This window comes from Rana temporaria, chromosome 2 (assembly GCF_905171775.1).
Source record: "Rana temporaria chromosome 2, aRanTem1.1, whole genome shotgun sequence".
NCBI classification, from domain to species: Eukaryota; Metazoa; Chordata; class Amphibia; order Anura; family Ranidae; genus Rana; species Rana temporaria.
The window spans coordinates 271,715,674-271,737,169 of record NC_053490.1 but is presented as its reverse complement, the minus strand read 5'-3'; the positions used below and the strand labels follow the sequence as shown (position 1 = coordinate 271,737,169).

General features: G+C 42.8%; 1 protein-coding gene across 1 annotated transcript; it reads right to left on the bottom strand.

The window, feature by feature from the left end:
* Positions 1-3,213: 3,213 nt before the first annotated feature.
* Positions 3,214-20,496, bottom strand: LOC120926786 (acyl-protein thioesterase 2-like). Its single transcript, XM_040336982.1, has 9 exons — positions 20,293-20,496; positions 20,081-20,112; positions 14,618-14,683; positions 12,308-12,355; positions 12,143-12,213; positions 10,643-10,716; positions 7,330-7,431; positions 5,945-6,118; positions 3,214-3,883 (listed from the first exon to the last, which is right to left on the bottom strand). The coding sequence occupies exons 1-9, from the start codon at positions 20,368-20,370 to the stop codon at positions 3,833-3,835; spliced, it is 696 nt and encodes a 231-aa protein (XP_040192916.1). The 5' UTR covers positions 20,371-20,496; the 3' UTR covers positions 3,214-3,832.
* Positions 20,497-21,496: the final 1,000 nt, after the last annotated feature.

Genomic DNA, 21,496 nt, shown 5'->3' with positions numbered 1-21,496 from the left:
GGTGGTGGAATTTAACGATGATGTCTGCTGTTTGACCTTCATTCAAACTGTCATTTGATTTTTTTGCTTTTATTTGATTTTTGCCCTTAATGGATTCCACACAATCCTCATCAGACTATTAATTTTCACTTATGTATTTTGATACACCCACTGGGTGTTGATTTATTGTATACCCATCACGCATAATTGGTGGTTGATTTGTTTACGTTTTAGTTTTATTTACAGGTTGGGTTAGCGCAACTACATTCTCTGTACTTCTGGCTACCAGCCCCATTACAGAGACAGCACCTCTACTCTACAGAGCAGGAGTAAACAGAGAAAGAAAGTCTGGCAGTAGGATAAGGCAGGACAAAGCCAATTCAAGGACCAAATGGTGAATACACTGCCCCAAAAAGATCCGCAGAAAAAACGGGCTCCCCCACTCCTCAGGGCATTTAGCAGCCCAAGTGGCGAGACCCCCATCTTGGCTCTCTTTTATAGAGTTATAATGGTCCTGTGGGGTTGGCCGGTAGTGGAGCAACCAACCATGCATATGCTGCCATGAAGGCACCAGGAAACGTTAATTGTCAATGTTTACATACACAATGTATGTAAAAAAAAAAAAAACACTATATTTTAGAATAGAGCAATTAGTAACTAACTCACATGGTAAAAAAAAAAAAAGGGGACTTGTTTTGGGTTTAGTGGAACCATTCCACAAAAATTACTGTGCTTGCACTTCCTTTAAAGTTGCTGACAGTATCAGTTGGTATCTTTAAATTGACTGCTTTCAGAAGACATGGCCAAAAAGCAGCCAGTAGAAAAGGGGAAAAAAAAGCATGACAAGTACAACATACAAAACTTAGTTTCCTGAAAAGATATGCAAGTAAAGCAAACATCACATGTCATACAGGAAGTGTCTGGTGCACAAAGCGCACAAAAACAAGACAGTATTTGTGTAGAAAGAGTGGCCTGGATTGAAGAAGCAATTGCGCCTGTGTAACCATAAGTTACACAGCGCAATTCTACCTGAATCCAGCCCCGTCTTTAGTAAACCACATTTTACTTAAAGTAAATGTAAACCCATAACTGGATGTTATTTCGTTTGCTCTGTACACCGTGTACCATTATAAATTGCAATGTTTGTATTTACTTGACTTCGCATTTTTTTTCCTCTCCCAGCTCAGTGCTGCTAATCTCCCCCAGCCTCTCTCAGCCACCTTTTGTCTACATGATTTCATTAGTGTTGGCTGCACATCATTGCTCTGGAATGTTTTGCTCATAGTGGCAACAGTGGACTACTCTCCTAAATGGGTGTATGCTTGGATGTTTGTAGTCTCCACAATGACAAGGTGACAACACAGCAGCACAGTTGCCACCCCATAACAAAAAGTGCCTTAACAAGGACCCATATGACAGGATTACAAGGAATTATTTCAATAAAAAGAGAAATTAGACATGATATCAACTTTTGCAGTCCCACATACAGTGCAGTTCAGACTGAGAGCTAATCAGTTGTGCTATAGTGCTTACGTACTAAAAACTGACACGGATAGGTATATCAGAATGACCGAAATAGGCTCTTCAGTCTGCTTCTCCTTCTCCAATGTTCAAGTACAGGATGGGGTAGGTACAGGAATTGCTTGAATAACCCAACTGCAGAAGAGGTGTCTTTACACAGCTGGTTATGCAGACTGTCAGGGTCAAGTACATCTCATCAATAAATGTAGATTAAAGTGATATTAACTGCTCAAGGACACCGCCGCCCCCACCCCACATACAGATACTGCAGCAGGCTGGAGGCCCGACTCTGCTGTGATTGGACACAGCAATGTCCGCCGGGACCCACCGATCATTCTGAGGAGAGGCAGAATGGTGGTATGCCCATGTAAATAAGGCAGATCGCCATTCTGCCAGAGGGGAAAAATGGAGATCCTGCGTTTCTGCACAGAAACACAGATCTGTTTATCTTTAGTCAAACCACATCACACACAATTAGCAAGCAACATCTAGGGACACACTTAACTACTTTCGATCGCCCCAGTTAGCACTGATCACTGTAATAATGTCACTGTTCCCCAAAAAGTAGTGTCAGGTGCCCAATGTCGCATTCCTGCAAAAAATTGCTGACCGCTGCCATTATTAGTAAAAAAAAATCCATAAAAATATCCCAGTTTGTAGACGCTATAAAACTTTTGCATAAAAATAATCAATATACGCCTTTTGGGATTTTTTTTACCAAAAATATGTAGAACACATATTGACTTAAACTAATGAAGAGATTAGATTTTACATTTTTTATAGCAGAATCTAAACCCTTACCTTCTCTTTGGGCCCCCCGCAGGCACTGTCCACTCCTCCTCTTCTCCGAGTGCCCCCATAGCAAGACGGCTGCTCTGGAGGTACCCATGTGAGTGCTTTCCCAAGCTGGACTGTGTGTGTGTGTCCATAGACACACACACACACACACAAAATGTAGCCTGGCCACACCCCCCTGGATTAACCACTTGCCGACAGCTGATCAGAGTGGCCCTTTACCACGTGATCAGCTGTGTCCAATCACAGCTGATAAAGATGTAGACACACTTGCCAGTTATTGGCATTTCCTTCTTCACAAGGAGAGGAGAGTCAGTAACCAGCAAGCCTGAAAGGGAACATCTACACTGATAATCAGGGCACTGTTCATCAGTGTATTGATGATCAGTGCCGCCTCATCAGCACACATCAGTGAAGGAGAAAAATTACCCATTTTCAAAACTTTAAAACAGAAACTAAGAAAAACTTTTCTCCCTAAAAATTTTTGGCCTTTTTCGTTTAGGAAAAAATAAACAGTGGTAATTACATACCACCAAAAGAAGGCTCTATTTACGTTTAAAAAAAATAAAAAATAAATAAAAAGCGCAGGCAAGGTTCAACCTTGCTCATTTATTAAGCAACTCATCACAAGTATCACTCACTCTTAACTATTTTTTTCCAGGAACACCTTTAGAAGTAAAAAAAAAAAAAAAAAAAAACTACCAGTTGAATGGAATGCTGAATAATGATGAAGTGCAGCTTCTTCTAGAAAAGGGAGTGAAAACATTATCATTTAGAAGTCTCAGCATAGCTCCGGTTCATTCAAGGGATCAGCAGGAGACAGAAGATGTATAACTAGCAAAACATACACAGCTTTTCACACAAACTGTTTCTTTGCAGCTTTCTTACAAAAGAATGTGCATGAACCACAGACCAAAATGGGTAGAAGGCTTTTTATTGTGAATTAAAAAACAAAACAAAACAAAAAAAAAACCTTATATAGACGGTAATGCTGCTTTGGAAGGTACACTCTCTTCCCCGTTCATGCTTAACCTTACAAATACTTGACCAGAGCTCAGAGAGCATGGATGAAAGGCCAAAAGCATAACACCAGTCTAGAGCAGGGACAGATGACTGTGAAAAATACCTACATTGGGGCACAGTACCAGCTGTAGTGGCCCTGAGCTCTGCTCCTGAAAGGACGGAGTGTTTAAGGTACATTCACATCTCCACACTCAGCTGCTCCTCTGAGGTATATGATGGCTTTCTGCTGTCAACAGGTAAGCCACTGTGACAACAGAATATGAAATGTAACACTAGGAGGATCTGTGAAGCAGCAATGACAAGGCCTGCCCTTGGCAGGTATCATGGAATGGGTGTAGGAGCAGCAACCCCCACCCTGTACCTTAAACAGCTCCAATCAAATCTGACAGGACAGATAATACTTGTATCATTAACCAGCACAGAGTGGGGGTGTGAGGGTAAGAGGACAAGGGTTCAGGGAGGAAACACTGGAGGTGAGGCCTAGTAGCGGTTTCCTGCAGTGGAATCGTCTGCGTTACACTCGTGGGATCACCTTCTCCAAGAAGTCTTTCACTGCCATCATTTCCTAAAACCACATTTAAAAATAGAAATTAGGAATAATGGTACAACCTTTTCAATTTTAGACATGCTTGTAAAATAATAAGTATTAATAATTAAGTTATTGGCATATAAAACACTCACTTTTTTACCCTGAAAATAGAGGGTAAACATTTGTTTGTTACAAATTTAGGCTGAACGTCTTGCTTTGAAATGCTACATAATGGTTGTGCTTTAACCACCTGAGGCCCGCGCTATAGCCGAATGACGGCTACAGCGCGGACCTGAAAATCCAACTGGACGTCAATTGACGTCCGCCCCTTTCCTCGTTTCCCGAGCGCGCAGCGGGGAAACTCTGTGCTGGCCGTGTCCCTTGGACACAGCCAATCCCAGATCGCCGTGAACGGCCAATCGGAGTGGCCAATTGGTAGACGATCTGTGCGACCAATGAGAAATAATCTCATATGTAAACATATGAGATCATTTCTCATTGCCGGCTCTCACAGAGACAGCGTGCTGTCAGGGAGAGAGGAGACCGATCTGTGTCTCTTGTACATAGGGACACAGATCGGTCACCTCCCCCAGTCACCCCCCTTCCCCCACAGTTAGAACACTATGCAGGGTACACATTTAACTCCTTCCTCACCCCCTAGTGTTAACCCCTTCAATGCCAGTCGCATTTATACAGTAATTAGTGCATATTTATAGCACTGATCGCAGTATAAATGTGAATGGTGACAAAAAAGTGTCAAGTGTCCGATGTGTCTGCCATAATGTCGCAGTCCCAATAAAAAAAAAAAAAAAAAAAAAAAATCGCAGATCGCCGCCATTACTAGTAAAAAAAATTATGTCCCCTATTTTGTAGGCGCTATAACTTGTGCGCAAACCAGTCTCTTATTGCGATTTTTTTTTTTACCAAAAATATGTAGAATACGTATCGGCCTAGACTGAAAAAAATGTTTTTTTATATTTTAAAAAATTGGGATATTTATTATAGCAACAAGTAAAAAATATTGAATTTTTTTTCAAAATTGTCGTTCTTTTTTGTTTATAGCGCAAAAAATAAAAACCGCAGAGGTGATCAAATACCACCAAAAGAAAGCTCTATTTGTGGGGAAAAAAGGACGCCAATTTTGTTTGGGAGCCACGTCGCACGACCGCGCAATTGTCAGTTAAAGCGACGCAGTGCCGGAAGCTGAAATTTCACCTGGGCAGGAGGAGGGTATATGTGCCCAGTAAGCAAGTGGTTAATACTCCTTCCTTACAAGTCTACGAGTTGTCGTATTCTGAAAACGATCCTTGTAAGCAGAGATATACCGGTAATCTCTGCAGTTGTTAAGCATGGAAGCTCAATGAAGTTAAATCAAGCACAGAGCCCTCTCCACCACAATTTATAGATTGGTTTATCAACTGCAGAGCAAATATACAAAAATTATCATTAATGTGCAACTGAAGGCTCCACGTGTGATAGTCTAAACGTCTAAAAGTCCAAATCCAGTTTCTACGTGATGCAAGTAATAAAAAAAAAAAAAAAAAAAACACACATACCACACACCCTTCCCTTTTCCTTTGATGACTGAGCCAAATCCTCCTTTAAAAGGATGTAGATCTAGTTCCAGTTATGCTTGCTCAAGCGTTTTCCCCCTGGTTTCATGTGTATTTACATCTTTCCCATTATATTTAAAGTTAGTTATTGAGGTCAATTTTGGTCTGGCCTATTTTCTCCTTTTTACTCTATTACATCGCTATGTAGGACAGTCTCTCGTGGGAATTTGTATTAGTTAATGTCCTAATGCTAAAGATAAGCTTATACAAAATGTTTTCATAGAAACCCTGCCACTAAGCTATACAGATTAAGCTTTTAAGAGGAGGGGCAAATTATCCATATGAAAAACTAACAAGAAAATCGAAATCTGCATCACAGGAAAAAATTATTACTGCGGATTGACATGATGCCGATATACAAGCATGTTAGCTCTGACCAGATCACATTAAAAATACAGAAAATAAAAAATAACCAGGTAAACAAAGCATTCATAATATGATCACAGCTTATGTTACTCAAAAGATACTGCAAAAAGGTTCTTACCTCTTGATTAGTGTTGTGCATGACTCCATGATATGTTTTAAACTGGACTTTTGAAGGGGCCACTACAGACTTCAGTTTCTCTGAGGTGAGTGCTCCAAAGCGGACGGGAATCATAGGATCTGAGTCTCCATGACATTGCAGGATGGATATTTCCTTATTTACACTGCATGCTGCCTACAATTATATTAAAAGGACATAAAGAACAGGATAATCTGTAGTTCTACTGCCACATCATTCTTAGCCCAGATTATATGTCAGACTTAATTTATATTGTGATGGAGTCAAAGATCAGGCAGTACTTACAAGATAGATCTCTAACAAGGTTAGCAGTACAAGATTATTGCCAAGATAATGCCTCACCAATGGATGCCATGCTCACATGGTAAAAAGTAATACTCCCTTTTACGTTGAGAATATTGGATTCTGTTGGATAGTTTGCAGATCCTGCATACATATTCCTTAAAACAAAACAAACCTATGCTTTTCCCATTTAAGGCAAAACACAGGTTAACTTTAACTTCCCCATCCCTAGCAGCAAATGCTAATGTTTCTTTAGTACCAGTCACAAAGTTCAGTGCCAAACGTAGAAACAAACACCAAGTACATCAAGGTATGGAGGAGTGTGTGTTTTACTTCATGTGACAGCATTTCCATCAGTGGTGCCATGTGAATCACCAATGGTCCATAGCTATTACTCATATCCGCTTTCTTTCCATTCCCAGCAGTCGATCGGATCGACATGGGAGCAAAAAGAAAACAAGTATAATTATCTGTTGTGGTCTTTTACACTGCATAGGCAAATCACAGATTCAATTCAAAGCTGGTCATATACTAAAAATAAGTCTGGGATCTAATCCAACAAACTGATCACTGAAAGACCTGCCCCCTAACACAAAGATATCCATCTTCAGAGGCAGCACAGCAATCTGATACATAGTACACACGTACGGGATTACCGGCGGTAAAAAGTACGCCGGGAATCCCAAGTAGAAAACCCGAGAACCTGCTCGTAAATTTTTCTCCAACAGAAAAACTGCGATGGAGCTTTGGTCGGGAATCGCGGCTGTGTGTATGCTCCATCGCAGTTTTTCACATAGAAAAACTGCTGGGAAAAAGACCGCTGTGAAACAAAATAAAATAAATGTACGTGAACTTCAAAATAATTCATCCTAGCAGGGCTCTAAAACCTGAGACAAAGCAGAAGCATTCACTGGTTTTATATCAGATGGTTGTCCGGTTCCTTGGTGTCCTGTGGACAAGTGAGGACTATGTGCTCCAGCATCTCTTTGCCTGCCCCACCCCCCATATTCTCTTAGGAGACATTTTTATGTAGAATAAACTCACGTTTATACACTGAAAAAACTGAGAAACACATTTTGCATTACCTGAGGGAATGTCTTGTGAAGAGGCAGCCAACAGCTAAGTCCAACTACTCCAGCAAGTTTATGTTGACAGGTCAAAGCAGTATACAAAGACAGGGCACCACCCTGAACAAAGACAAATGGGGAGGAAGGCACTCTGATAAGCAACACATGGAAATATATAATATGCCATACATTTTACAGTAGTTGTGTTTCTGCACCTTTATCAACCCAGGAAGGAAAGGGTTATGCAGCATAGAATTGTATTTAACCAATTGAACTTCACTCTCTCAATTAACATTACTGTTTTTTCATCCTTATGCTGCTAGCCTTAGTAAATAGATAAGTAAACATGATATATTTTCCTGTTTTAAACCTTAATTGATAGAGTGTCCACTCCCAGCATGACCAAATTTAGGTACTTAATATACTGAATTATACATGCAAATGAACAAGAACATACATGATTTCACTAAACAAAAAAAAAAAAAAAACTGGTCTAAACAAGTGTTTCTCAACGCCAGTCCTCAAGGCACACCAACAGACCATGTTTTCAGGCTTTGCATTATTTTGCACAGGTTATTTGATCTGTTTCACTGCCTTAGTAATTACCACACCCGTTTCATCTGAGGGAAATCCTGAAAACATGACCTGTTGGGGAGCCTTGAGGACTGAAGTTGAGAAACACTGGTCTAAACAAAAGGCAAAAAGAACCATCTTTAACCACTTAAGGACCCCCTACCGTCGATATACGTCGGCAGAATGGCACGGCTGGGCATAATCACGTACCTGTATGTGTCTCTTTAAAGGCCCAGCCGTGGGGTCGCAAAAGCGCCGCCGACGGTGTGCTCATGACCCGGTCCGAAGCTCCGTGAACGTGGGACCAGCGGACCCGATGGCCGCCGGTGTCCCGCGATCGGTCACTGGAGCTGAAGAACGGGGAGAGGTGTGTGTAAACACACCTTCATTGTTGTAGTGTCAGTGATCGTCTGTTCCCTGATATAGGGAAAGACGATCACTGACATCACACGTCCAGCCCCGCCCCCCTACAGTTAGAAACACATATGAGGTCACACCTAACCACTAGGGGGCACTGTAGGGTCAACTCCTAAACTGCAATGGTCATTTTCACAGTAATCGGTGCTTTTTTTATAGCACTTTTTGCTGTGAAAAAAGACAATGGTCCCAAAAATTTGTCAAAATTGTCCGATGTGTCTGCCATAATGTCGCAGGCACAAAAAAATAAAAAATAAAAAAACGCTGAACGTCGCCATTAGTAGTAAAAAAAATTAAATATTAATAAAAATGCAATAAAACTATCCCCTATTTTGTAAACGCTATACATTTTGCGCAAACCAAACGATAAACGCTTTTTACGATTTACCAAAATAGGTAGAAGAATACGTATCGGCCTAAATTGAGGGGAAAAAAAAAAGTTTTTTTTATATATTTTTGGGGGATATTTATTATAGCAAAAAGTCAAAAATATTCAATTTTTTTCAAAATTGTCGCTCTATTTTTGTTTATAGCGCAAAAAATAAAAACCGCAGAGGTGATCAAATACCACCAAAAGAAAGCTCTATTTGTGGGAGAAAAAAGGACGCCAATTTTGTTTGGGAGCCACGTTGCACGACCGCGCAATTGTCAGTTAAAGCGACGCAATGCCGAATCGCAAAAAGGGGCAAGGTCCTTAACCTGCATAATGGTCTGGGTCTTAAGTGGTTAAGCAGGTGGAAAAAATAAAGAAACAAAAAACATTAGGCAAAAGAAGCAGCCCGTTTGCTGGCAAAAGTTAAAGGGGTTGTAAAGGTTCCTTTTTTTTTTTTTTTAATTAATAAACATATCATACTTGCCTCCACTGTGCAGCTCGTTTTTCACAGAGTGGCCCCAATCCTTGTCTTCTGGGGTCCCTCGGCGGCTGTCTCGGCTCCTCCCCACAAGAGCCAACCCCCTTCTGGGAAGCGCTCTCCCATGATACAGTCCGCGGCCTTAGCTGCTGACTGTATCACTTGGTCCTGCCCCCAGTGCGCCGTGTCATTGATTAGATTGACAGCTGTGCTGCCATCAATCATCCAATGAATGAGCCGAGGGGGAGGGGGGCTGCTAATCGTTGGATGTTTTTTCACCTTAATGCATAGAATGCATTAAAGTGGTTGTAAACCCCACTTTTTGACTTTTACCTACAGGTAAGCCTATAATAAGGCTTACCTGTAGGTATAAAGAATATCTCCTAAACCTGTATGGTTTAGGAGATATTCCCCTCGCAATGCGCCGCTGATTGCAGCGGCGCATGCGCAGCGGGGATCCTCAGCTAAAGGACCGGCAGCCGCCGGACCTTGCCAAATTGACGTTATAGCCGCTCCAGCCAATCACATCGTTGAAGTGGCGATACCCGGAAGACACGCCGGAGCAACATGACATCTCGCTCGGCGTGGACCAGGTAAGTTCTCTTCGCCTCGTTTTAAGGTAAGTATTTCATAATGAGCTAGTATGCGGTGCATACTAGCTCATTATGGCTTTTCCTTTACAGGTGTAAAAAAATAAATAAAAAAAATGTACAGGGTATACAACCGCATTAAGGTGAAAAAAACCTTTACAACCCCTTTGAAGGAGAAGAAAGAAAGAAAAAGAAGAAGAACCAGATTTGTTTCCAACATCAAGACAGGGTCAAGTACTTACAGTAGTTGTATAAAAATATATAATAATAAAATTAATAATAAATAAATATTGCAGCATACTGATTCTTAGATGTGATGGCTACGTGAATTTCATTTTTAGGCTCTCTTTCTTCTAATTTTCATATGGTAATCTATCAAGTCTATTATTGACAGAACAAACGCTCCAGCAGAATGTATCATTTTACATGGATGAGACAAACCACTTAAAACTGACAGGGGTGATTAAATTTATCAGCTTTTATTTATTCATGCAAAACCTTTATCTCAAAAGGAAAAAAGGGTTTGCTGTAACGGATTATACAGTGTGAGCTCTTCAATGCAGTGGTCTGCTGCACCTCCTCTGCTTCTTCCTCCAGAATTGCTCCTTACCAATATAGGTGGCGTGCCACTGGCTAGATCAATAGGTGAAAACAGAGGGGAAAAGCCAAAGAAAAAAAAACTGCTGTAGCCATCACATCCAATGATTGGTAAGCTGTAATACAATACATTTTTGGTTTTGTGTTTAATATTAATAAAGGATATACACAATTGCATTCATTTTTTGTATGTGCCTGTAATTCAGCTTCAATCTTACTTTCACAAAGTAAAGAATACAGTTCTTGATATAACAAGAGGAAATATAAAGCATTATCCCCACTCGATCACTCAGAGACAAGTACCTGAGAGAATCCTCCGAGAACAATTCTATTAGCAGGAATTCCATTCTTCACTTCATGCTCAATTATACTCTTGACTGAAACAGAAAAGGTAACATTAACATTCAATAACTGCCACTGCCAAACAAGACCTCACCACATAACACTTTAAGGGCTTATTTAGATGTGCAGCAGCTCTTGCTGTCCCTCCGAAAAGCAGTGGATTGCTTTCCAGAGGCAATTGACAGGCAGTGAGCAGGCAATATGTTGCTTCTTCACTGCCTGATTTAACCCTGTAAATGCTGCAGCACTCCACTGACTTGCATTGGCCCTAACTAGCAGCAGTAACATTTGCTGAATGTATCATGCCACTTGGTTTACACCGCAGCAAGTGTACAGCCCTGAGCAGCTACACGACTGTGTTCATGCGAGTGGTCGTGGGGGGGAAGTTGTAAGGAGTGCTGTAAAACATATCTGCCTGCTTTTTGCTTCCTCTGTCATCTCTCTGCTGACTGGACAGGGGTAAGGATGCGGATTGACAAACCAGGTAAAGCTAGAGGTAGATAGGTGTCAAAAGAAGTTGAATTGCTCAATGAGGAACAACCTATGTCACTTGCTTGGCAATGAAGTATGAAAAAATGTGTGCAAGTCTCAACATTGACTGTATAGGAATTACAGGTATTTTTGCAGGTAAAACAGCAAAGACACAAGCATTTAAAAAGTGTGATTAGTTATCTGCTGATGTTTCACGTCAAAACAAAATAAATTATAAAATGTTACACTATGCATACACTTGATGAGCAATTTTAATTTTAGATAAGACAAAATAAATGTGCTACTCTCTTTAAATAGGACGGGAAAAAAGCATTGCTAAAAAGCTGTTACAGTATAAATATGTAGAAGTATATGCATAACCTTTCTAAAGTGGAGGTTCACCCTTAGAGGGCACTTTTCCCCCTTAGATTCCTGCTCGTTTTTACTAGGGGAATCGGCTATTTATTTTAAAATATGTGCAGTACTTACCCGTTTACGAGACGCATCCTCTCCGTCGCTTCCGGGTATGGGCTTCGGGAATGGGCGTTCCTTCTTGATTGACAGGCTTCCGAGAGGCTTCCGACGGTCGCATCTATCGCGTCACGATTTTCCGAAAGAAGCCGAACGTCGGTGCGCAGGCGCAGTATAGAGCCGCACCGACGTTCGGCTTCTTTCGGCTACGAGTGACGCGATGGATGCGACCGTCGGAAGCCTCTCGGAAGGCTGTCAATCAAGAAGGAACGCCCGCTCCCGAAGACCCATACCCGGAAGCGACGGAAGAAGATGCAGCTCGAAATGGGTAAGTACTGCTCATATTTTAATACAAATAGCCGATTCCCCTAGACCGAACGAGCAGGAAGCTAAGGGGAGAACATTTTTTTTTTTACAAATGGGTGAACTCCCGCTTTAAGAAAGACTTTGTTGGGGGAGGGACGCTCAGTCTGTTCTTTATTAATATTATCAGTTTTGTGCCAGTGAATCTGTACTTACTGCTATCTGTAGCTTTCTTAATGCCTGCCTCATCTTCTGGGGCATCAGGACTCAGTCCCATCAAATCAAACCTGCAGTAATAGAAAAAAGATAAATAATCTTCTGAAATGAGAAACTTCTACAATGAACATGTTAGAGATGCACTAGTGAAGAACACATACATACCATGCTGGCATCACCATCTTCATGTTTAGAGTTACTGGAATACGAGGTCTGCAGATAGAAAAATGCATTGAGTTGCCCTTTTTTGGTCTATTTAATCAAAACTAAGGTTGGTCATACATTTCATAATCCATCATTTGTGTTAAGCATGTAATACTATAACAAAAGTAATGTTTTATAAAGCATTAAAGTGTTTGTAAACCTAAAAAAAAAAAAAAAAAAAAAAAAAAAAAAAACACCCTGATCCTGTTCCCTTGAAGCATGTTACACAGCGCAGTGCTTGTGCTGTGCCATTTGGCCCCTGTATACTCTAAGATACCTGGCTGAGCCTGCCTGGATATACCCTCTCTCCCTGCAAACAGACCACGAAAATCATGGCTGCCAAGCCCTGACACCGTGAGCCGTTTGTGTGATTCCGTCAGCCGCAGCCTGCTATCTGCTGCTCTCCTGTGTCTGTGTATCCTCTATCCTCCTCCCCTCCCTGCTCGTATCTCCTCTGTATCATTAGAACATCTGTCCCTGTGTAATGTAAAAACTCAGCCGATCTGTACCTGTATAAACGGCTCATGGCACCCAGCTGATTGTTGGCTAGCTCTCCTCTCCCCCTCCCCAGCTGACGTCAGCAGGACGGCTCAGCCCCGCCCATTGCAGCTGTGAGCCAGAGAAACAAGGGAGATGTCAGCTGAGCACAGCTTATACAGGTACAGATCGGCAGATGTTTTACATTACATGGCGACACATGTTCTTATGATACAGAGGGGATAAAAAGATTTTATTACAGCTACATTTTTTATGCCTGTACTTTTATGGATCAGAAGCGAGCAATTTGTTCTGCACTCCTGTGACCCGTTTTCAGCCATCAGCGGGCTAAAGTCCACTGTTGGCTGACGTCACAGAGCCGTTACAGGCTCTGAAAAGATCCCGACCATATGGTCAAGATCAACTCAGAAGCCTGGACAGGCACCTGGCTCAGACTCTAAGTGACCCGACAAGAGCCTGAGCCAATCCCTCCACAGTCCAGTGCTTCAGCGAGCGCTGGAAGAACAGAAGTTGGATATTGACAATCCCAGCTCTCTGCTCAGAGTGGAGGGGGAGAATTGAGCAATCAGCGGTGTTTGATCGCTTGGTTCTCACTGCGGTGCCGTATCGGATCGATGATGCATCCACCCATGCGAGTATAAGGTTTTTTTTGTGCAAAGCCCATATTTCTCTTTTAACCACTTCAAAACCGCACGCCGTCATATGACGTCCAAAAAGGGGATATCTTATCCCGGGTGGATGTCATATGACGTCCTGTACTTTGTGCGGGGATATCTGAATGATGCCTGCACCTAGAGGCATCATTCAGATATCATTTTCTTCCGGCGGCGATCCTGCGCACCGTTAGAATGATCATAGCGGCGGTTCCGCCATTTGATCGTTCTTATAGGCGGCGGGAGGGGACATCCCGCAGCCATCCGGTGCTTCACCGGGCTCTCCCGTGCCATCGGGGGCCCGGAGAGATGATCGCCGTCCGCTGGATGTGAAGCATAGAGATGACCAGATGGTCACCAGTCATCTCTATGACCGTCGGAGGCCCGAGCGCGATGTGATGACGTCACGCCTGGGTACCCGTAAGTAAACAAACAAATTTTTTTCACAATCTCATTCTTTCCAGCCTGGAGGAGAGATGTGGGTTCTTATTGACCCCGCATCTCTCCTTAAAGAGGACTTGTCACACACATTCCTATTACAAGGGATTTTCACATTCCTTGTAATAGGAATAAAAGCGATCTAAAAAAAAAAGAAGAAAAGAGAAGTGTAAAAAATAAACAAGTAAAATAAAAAATAAATAAATAGAAAATTAAAAACGCCCCTGTCCCCAGTAGCTCGCGCTCAGAAGCGAACGCACACGCAAGTCCCGCCCACGTATGTAAACGTTGTTCAAACCACACGTGAGGTGTCGACGCGTGCGTTAGAGCGTGTGCAACAATTCTAGCACTAGACCTCCTCTGTAACTCTAAACTGGTAACCTGTAAAATTTTTAAAGCGTCGCCTATGGAGATTTTTAAGTAACGAAGTTTGGCAAAAGAATGATGATTTGTACATTTAGGAGACAAGTGCCAGAATAGGCCCGGAATGGAGGTGGGTTTTAAAGCCCTGTATTGAAGTGGTTAAACTAATTTTGTTTACTCATACTGCAATTGCTATTATTTCACCATTAAAGTATTAAATTAATAAAACTAAGCAACACAAATGTACACTTCTGATGCACAAAATATAGAATTGTTCTGATTAGATGTAACATAAAAAAATAAATTAAACAATACTCACGCATGTGGACATATGTACTTCACATAGGGCAGTTTAATGGCAGACAACGAATCAGCCCAGCCATGTCTAAGTAGTGGTAAAACAGAGTGCAAACAAATGTATTATTTAAACAAAATAATATGGCAAAATATATATTTACACACACAATTGTTTTTTCCCCATATACTGTAAACTAAGCGTAAAATGGGCTTATTTTCAAAGGCCACTGCAAAAAGTTCTGCCCAAAATCATTGTAAGGCAAAACAATTAAAAGGGAGCCGACTTGGTGTATTGGTACAGATTACTGCGCTTTGTGTTATATGTTTAGGGGTTTGTGTGAAAGAGTACTGTAGTCAAACATTCCTTCTTCCATTCAAATTAAAAAATGGGTTGACTTGAGAAGGCTGTGTTTAACCTGCTTTTCCTGCAGCTCAAACAAACCTTAAAGGGGTGGTTCACCCTAAAAACTACTTTTTCTTATTACACTTGCCCCCCACATTACAATACGATTAAGGCTATTATTATTTTTTTGATGCTGTACATACCTTTGTACAGCATATTCACCCGTGGCATCCGGCTTGCGAGTCCCGCGGGAGTGGGCGTTCCTAACATGTCTGTGATTGACGTTTTGACCAAAAACGAGCTCCCCCCGTCGCGTAAGCCGCGTCACGATTGGCGAAAGGAGCCGAACGGCGATGCGCAGTATAGCGCCGACTCGCCGTTCGGCTCCTTTCGCCAACCGTGACGCGGCTTACGCGACGGGGGGGGGGGGGGGGGGGGGGAGCTCGTTTTTGGTCAAAACGTCAATCACAGACATGTTAGGAACGCCCACTCCCGCGGGACTCGCAAGCCGGATGCCACGGTTGAATATGCTGTACAAAGGTATGTACAGCATCAACAACAAAAAAAAATAATAGCCTTAATCGTATTGTAATGTGGGGGGCAAGTGTAATAAGAAAAAGTAGTTTTTAGGGTGAACCACCCCTTTAATAGGATGTTTGTCAACAGAAATGCAGCATCAGAACTGCCACGTGTACTGCCCAATGAAAGTCAATTGGATTTTGCTGACCTGCATTTGATGGCATTTCAAACACAAGAAAACAAAGGCCTTCAGGTCAGCCCTTCCTCTGGTATGTAGGTACTCTACAATGCAAAATGTGAACCGATATTTAAGACCCCTTCATGTGGTAACAGAGGAGTCCCCTTGCTGTTCTACGGTTTACTATGCACTGGATTGGGCATGCCAACATATAAATGGGAGCTTTGCATGATTGGAGTAGACAAGAAGAGATGAGCCCAAACAGCATTTATTAGTAACACCCATAAGAGTGAGGCTTCATGTACACTGCTGCTGGTAAACGGACATTTAGGAGCAGTTGGGCTTTTTCTTCAGCTGCCCCTGATTTCTCCTCTGTTATCTTATCAGTACATGTAAACGCAGCTAAACTGATGTTTGTAAACATGGGTTACTATCTGTTAAATTTAATAGTTAAATAGTTCAGGAGAGGTTGTAAAACGTCCCGTGTACATATGGCTTAAAGTGGAGGTTCCATCAAAAAACTATTTTGCTTTAAACTGTAGCTTACACCTAAAAAAGAAAAAAAAAAAAAAGAAAATGTATTTTTTTACTCATCTGGAAATGCCTGTTATGCGGTCCCACAAAATCTGCCTTTGAAACCACCTAGGATTCTGACATCATCTCCCTCTAATGCTCCTGGGAAATGTGTGTCATTTCCCAGGATGCAGTGTGCTGTCCAATTATCACTCCCCATCCAAGACTTCCAGGAAGTAAGTGCCTGTAGGCTTCACAATGCCCACAAGCAAAATGACAACGGTGTAGATATCGTTTTATAAACTATATTTTTTTTAATATCTATGCGGATCGGCAGCGGATTGTAAAATAGTAAGTGACCGGATTTATATTATAAAAACGCAGGATGAAAGGACATACATTAAAAAAATGCTAATTGTGGTTGGAACTCCGCTTTAATGTACACAGGACATTTTCCATCCCTTTCCTGAACTATTTAAATTAACAGATAGTAACCCACGTTTAAAAACATCAGTTTAGCTGCGTTTGCCAGCATTATTTTGTCAAATAGTCAAAAATTAAAAACGCCTGTAAATGAAACATGGCTCAACGCGAGTTACCGCGTTTATAAGCCTAAGTTTCAAATGCCTCTAAAACATCTGTCTTGAACACGTTTTTTTGCTTTCCAAAAAAATGTTTGTAAACTCAACTGCCTAGAAACCACTATAAAACGACCCTTACATGCTTGTAATCCAAAGCACTTGCATAAGCAAATTCCCCATAAGAAATAATGGAAACTCAGATGATTCGTTACACAACCAGTTATTCAGAGGTCCTTTAGTCTACAGTCCATATAAAAAGATTACAGCAATGTGAAGGTTGCGTAACCAAAAAATGTCCATCCACAAATGGAATCCTCCACAAGGGGATTAGAAGCAAAACCCAGCAAAGGCTCCAGAGTATAAAAAAAGAGAGGCGCCTTTTAGTGTAGTAATACGGTTACATTTGATGAAGGTACAACATTTAGCAACTCTCATGGTTGATGCTTAAAAGAGGCACATCTAAGTATGCAGGCATCCGGGGTAAAGCTGTCCACATAGACCATCCTCACCGCTGTCAGTCTGCAATCGTGCCCGGGAAGACTACCCTGCAGTGGAGCGATCTGAAAGCGAGGCTTGAAGTGCTCGTGGAGCGCAGTGTGGAAGGGATGACGTCAATGGCGGTGCGGAGGATGGTCTTTACCCCAGATGCCTGCATACTTAGATTTTCCTCTTTTAATCATCAACCATGAGAGTTGCTAAATGTTGTACCTTTATTAATTGTAACCATATTGCTACACTTAGAGGCAACTCAGTTGTGACGTGATGCTACTTGTATATCAAGACATCGCTCGTTTATCAAGTCAATATGTATTTAAAAATGTTGCTTGCCTTGCAAAACGCTCTCAAACCAAGTTTTTACTGTACTTAACCAATATTGGTGGACACTGTGGTCATGTGATCTCCCCTGTAACAGCCAGAGGAAAGAGTGCTTAACAGTTCATATTGCCTGGAGTGAGGAGATCACCCTTAGGTTGACTTTGGCCCATTCGTTATCAGAGCTTCCTCCTCTCCCCTGCAGCCACTGGCTGACAGAGGGGGGCAGGATCATGTGACTGGACCAGAACAGCCTGAAAATAGGCAAGTAAATATATCTTTCTTACACAGGTTAGACAGCATAGGCATTAGGAGGGGGAGGGGACATTTGTAAAACTAGTTTTGTGTAGTCTGGATGTCCACTGTAATTGGCATGGGCAGGAGTTATGATGGCCCAAGATTCTGCCCCAAAAGAAGTCACAAGAAGAGGTCAGCACTGGCAAGAAAGCTTGCAGATGTTGCATGGCTGAAGCAGAGGTGACTTGTGGACTTGGGCACCTTCTGCTAATGTCGTGTTTGGTGAGCATTGATTGCGAGCATGCGTGTTTGTACTTTGGACTTTTGTGTGATGGACTTGTGTGTGTGATGGACTTGTGTACATGCGATCGGAAAATCTGACAACAGACCAATGTCCGTGGAAAATTGTAAAGTCTGCCATCCAACATTTGTCCGCGGAAAATCCAACAACAATTGTCCGATGGATCGTACAAACGATTGGATTTTCGGCCAACAGTCTGTCATCACACAATTTCCATCTGAAAATCTGATCGTGTGTACGAGGCTCAACTGGCAGGATGACCTGATGAAAGGAAAGAAAGCCCCCAAAAAAAAAAAAAAAAAAAAAGGGGAGTAAAGCAGCCATCACATCTAAGAATTGGGAAGATACTTTAACCCACTTCCATACAGGGCACTTATACACCTTCCTACCCAGACCATTTTTCAGCTTCCAGCGCTGTTGCACTTTGAATGACAATTGCGCGGTCATGCTACACTGTACCCAAACTAAATTTTTATCATTTTGTTCCCATAAATAGAGCTTTCTTTTGGTAGTATTTGATCACCTCTGGGATTTTTATTTTCTGCAAAATTTTTTTTTAAAAAGACCGAAAATTTTGAAAAACAAATGCTTTTTTTTTTTGTTTCTGTTACAAAACTTTGTAAATAAGTATGTTTTCTCCTTCACTGATGGGGCTGCACTGACGGGCACTGATAAGGCAGCACTGATGAGGTGGCACTGAGGTGGAATTGATGGGCACTGATGATGGGCACTAATATGCGGCACAGATAGGCAGCACAGATGTACTGTAATATATTGTACTGATGGATGCCAATCAGTGATGCCCACTGTGGGCACTGATTGGCATCCCTGGTGGTCTGGTGGCACCCCTGGTGGTCTAGTGTGGGCATCCTCAGGGGGGCTGCGCTGATAATCGATCAGCACAAACCCCCCCTGTCAGAGGAGCAGCCGATTGGCTCTCCTCTACTCGCGTCTGACAGACGCAAAGGAGGAAAAGCCGATCACGGCTCTTCTTGTTTACATCGTGATCAGCCATGATTGGACACGGCTGATCACGTGGTAAAGAGTCTCCATCAGAAACTCTTTACCTAGATCGGTGCTGCGGGGTGTGACACTGACACATCGCAACAACGATCGCCGCGATGCGTGCCCCCGAGGGTGCGCAGCGGCTCAATATCCTGAAGACGTCATATGACGACTGGTCAGGGTATTGAAACCACTTTGCCGCCGTCATTTTGTAATAGGGCGGGCGGCAAGTGGTTAACCCCTTCCCTACATTGCTATAGCCGATATATAGCTGCAGGGTGGCTCTCCAGTTCTGGAAAGGGGTCTCTGAAAGCCCTCCTGAGAACGTGCTTTTCAGGGCATGCATCGAGAAGCGTCTGATCCCTTGAACACAGCAGATCACAGATCGGGGTAAAGCGTCAATCACAGCAGCCCTTTACCATGTGACCAGCTGTGTCCAATCACAGCTGGTCACAAGTAAACAGACTTGTCGGTTATCAGCTTTCCTTTCCACACACACACACACAGCATGTGAGGAAAGGAGAGCCCCATCGGCCCCCCCAATCATCAGGGCAGCCCCCATGAGGACAGGAGAACAATTATTTGCAGATTATTTTTTTTCTAATTTTCTGTCTTTTTTCATTTAGTTAGCAAAGAATAAAAAAAACAGTGGCAATTAAATACCACAAGAAGGCTCTGTCTCAAAAAAAATGATCATTTCATTTGGGTACATTGCTACATGGCCTGTGCAAATGTCAAAGTGTGATAGGGCTGAGCACTGAAAATTGGCCTGGGCAGGACGAGGATGAAAGTGTCCGGTATTGAGGTGGTTAAGAGTTAATATCATTGTAAATGAGTCCTATTTCCCATAGTAATGGTGTAACCATGGGAGAGAGTTTGTCAGTGACTAGATGAGCATTGTCCATGTGAGCACACACCCAAAGCCCCATACAAAGGGATGGTGACACAGCCATGCCAGCACAGGCAGGAGGAATGGAAGAAGAGAAGCCACTTACCCGTTATCGCCCAGGCCGTGCAGGAAGATCACCTGTTGGTAGAAGAGGTACACCCATGAGAAGGTGGCATGTACAGTATTAGGGAACGATGAGGACACTGCCCCCGACAAGTCCCATTAGCACACAGTGACTGAGGAGAACACACACAGGACATAGGGGCGGCCCTGCCTGCGCTCACCTCACATGCTCCCCAGCCCACTAACGTGTCTTACCGCCGCAGTCTCTCGTTCCCCTCCGGGTACGGTCACAGCGTCGGTGAGTAACGGCACAGACATGTTGTTTCCGCACATGCACCGGAGTGATGTCACACACCGCCCCGGTGACCTCTGACCTCTCGCGGAGAAACAATGAGCCGCAGCCGCTAAGCGGATCTAACCCCGGCGCATGTCACGTGATCACGGCTTTCCCCGAACGTCACGGCCCTGTAATTGAGGGCATCTGAGCGGCCATGTTGTGTGTGGCGGAAGTACTCAATCAGGAGAGCCTTTTCTTTTTTTTCCCCCCTTCTCCTTCTGCAGAACTTTTACCTTGAACCCTACCTGTTCTAACGTGACATGCCTCTGGCCCTGTGACTGGGAAATGTGCCTGCTGGGTTGCTTGGCTTAGTATGGACCACTGTAGATCACGATCACTATTTAACACTTTTTGCTTCCAGTCCCCCCCCCCCCTTTTTTTTTTTTGCAAACGCTTAACCAATTTACAGGGTATTTTCACCCCCTTCCTGCCCAGGCCATTTGTTCAGCTTTTAGTGCTGTCACACTTTGAATGACAATTGCACGGTCATGCAGCACCGTACCCATATGAAATTCTTATGATTTGTTTCACACAAACTATAGAGCTTTCTTTTGGTGGCATTTAGTTACCACTGAGTTTTTTATTTTTGGCTAATCAAATACAATTTTGAAAATATTTTTTCTTCTTCGCTGATGTGCACTGATGAGTACTAATGAAGCGCCACTGATGAAGCAGCACTAAGGAGGCTGCACTGGTGTGTACCGATGAAGTGGCACTGATATGTACCAATGAAGTGGCACTGATGAGGCTGCACTGATATGTACCAATGAAGTGGCACGGAAGAGGCTGCACTGATATGTACCAATGAAGTGGCACTGATGGGTACTGAAGAGGCTGCACCAATGTGTACCAATGAAGTGGCACTGAAGAGGCTGCACTGATATGTACAAATTAAGTGGCACTGATGGGTACTGAAGTGGCACTAATGAGGCTGCACCAATGTGTACCAATGAAGTGGCACTGATGAGGCTACACTGATGTGTACCAATAAAGTGGCACTGATGAGGCTGTACTGAGGTGGCACTGATGAGGCTGCACTGATGTGTACCAATGAAGAGGCACCTTATGGGTACTGAAGTGGCACTGATGAAACTGCACTGATGTGTACCAATAAAGTGGCAC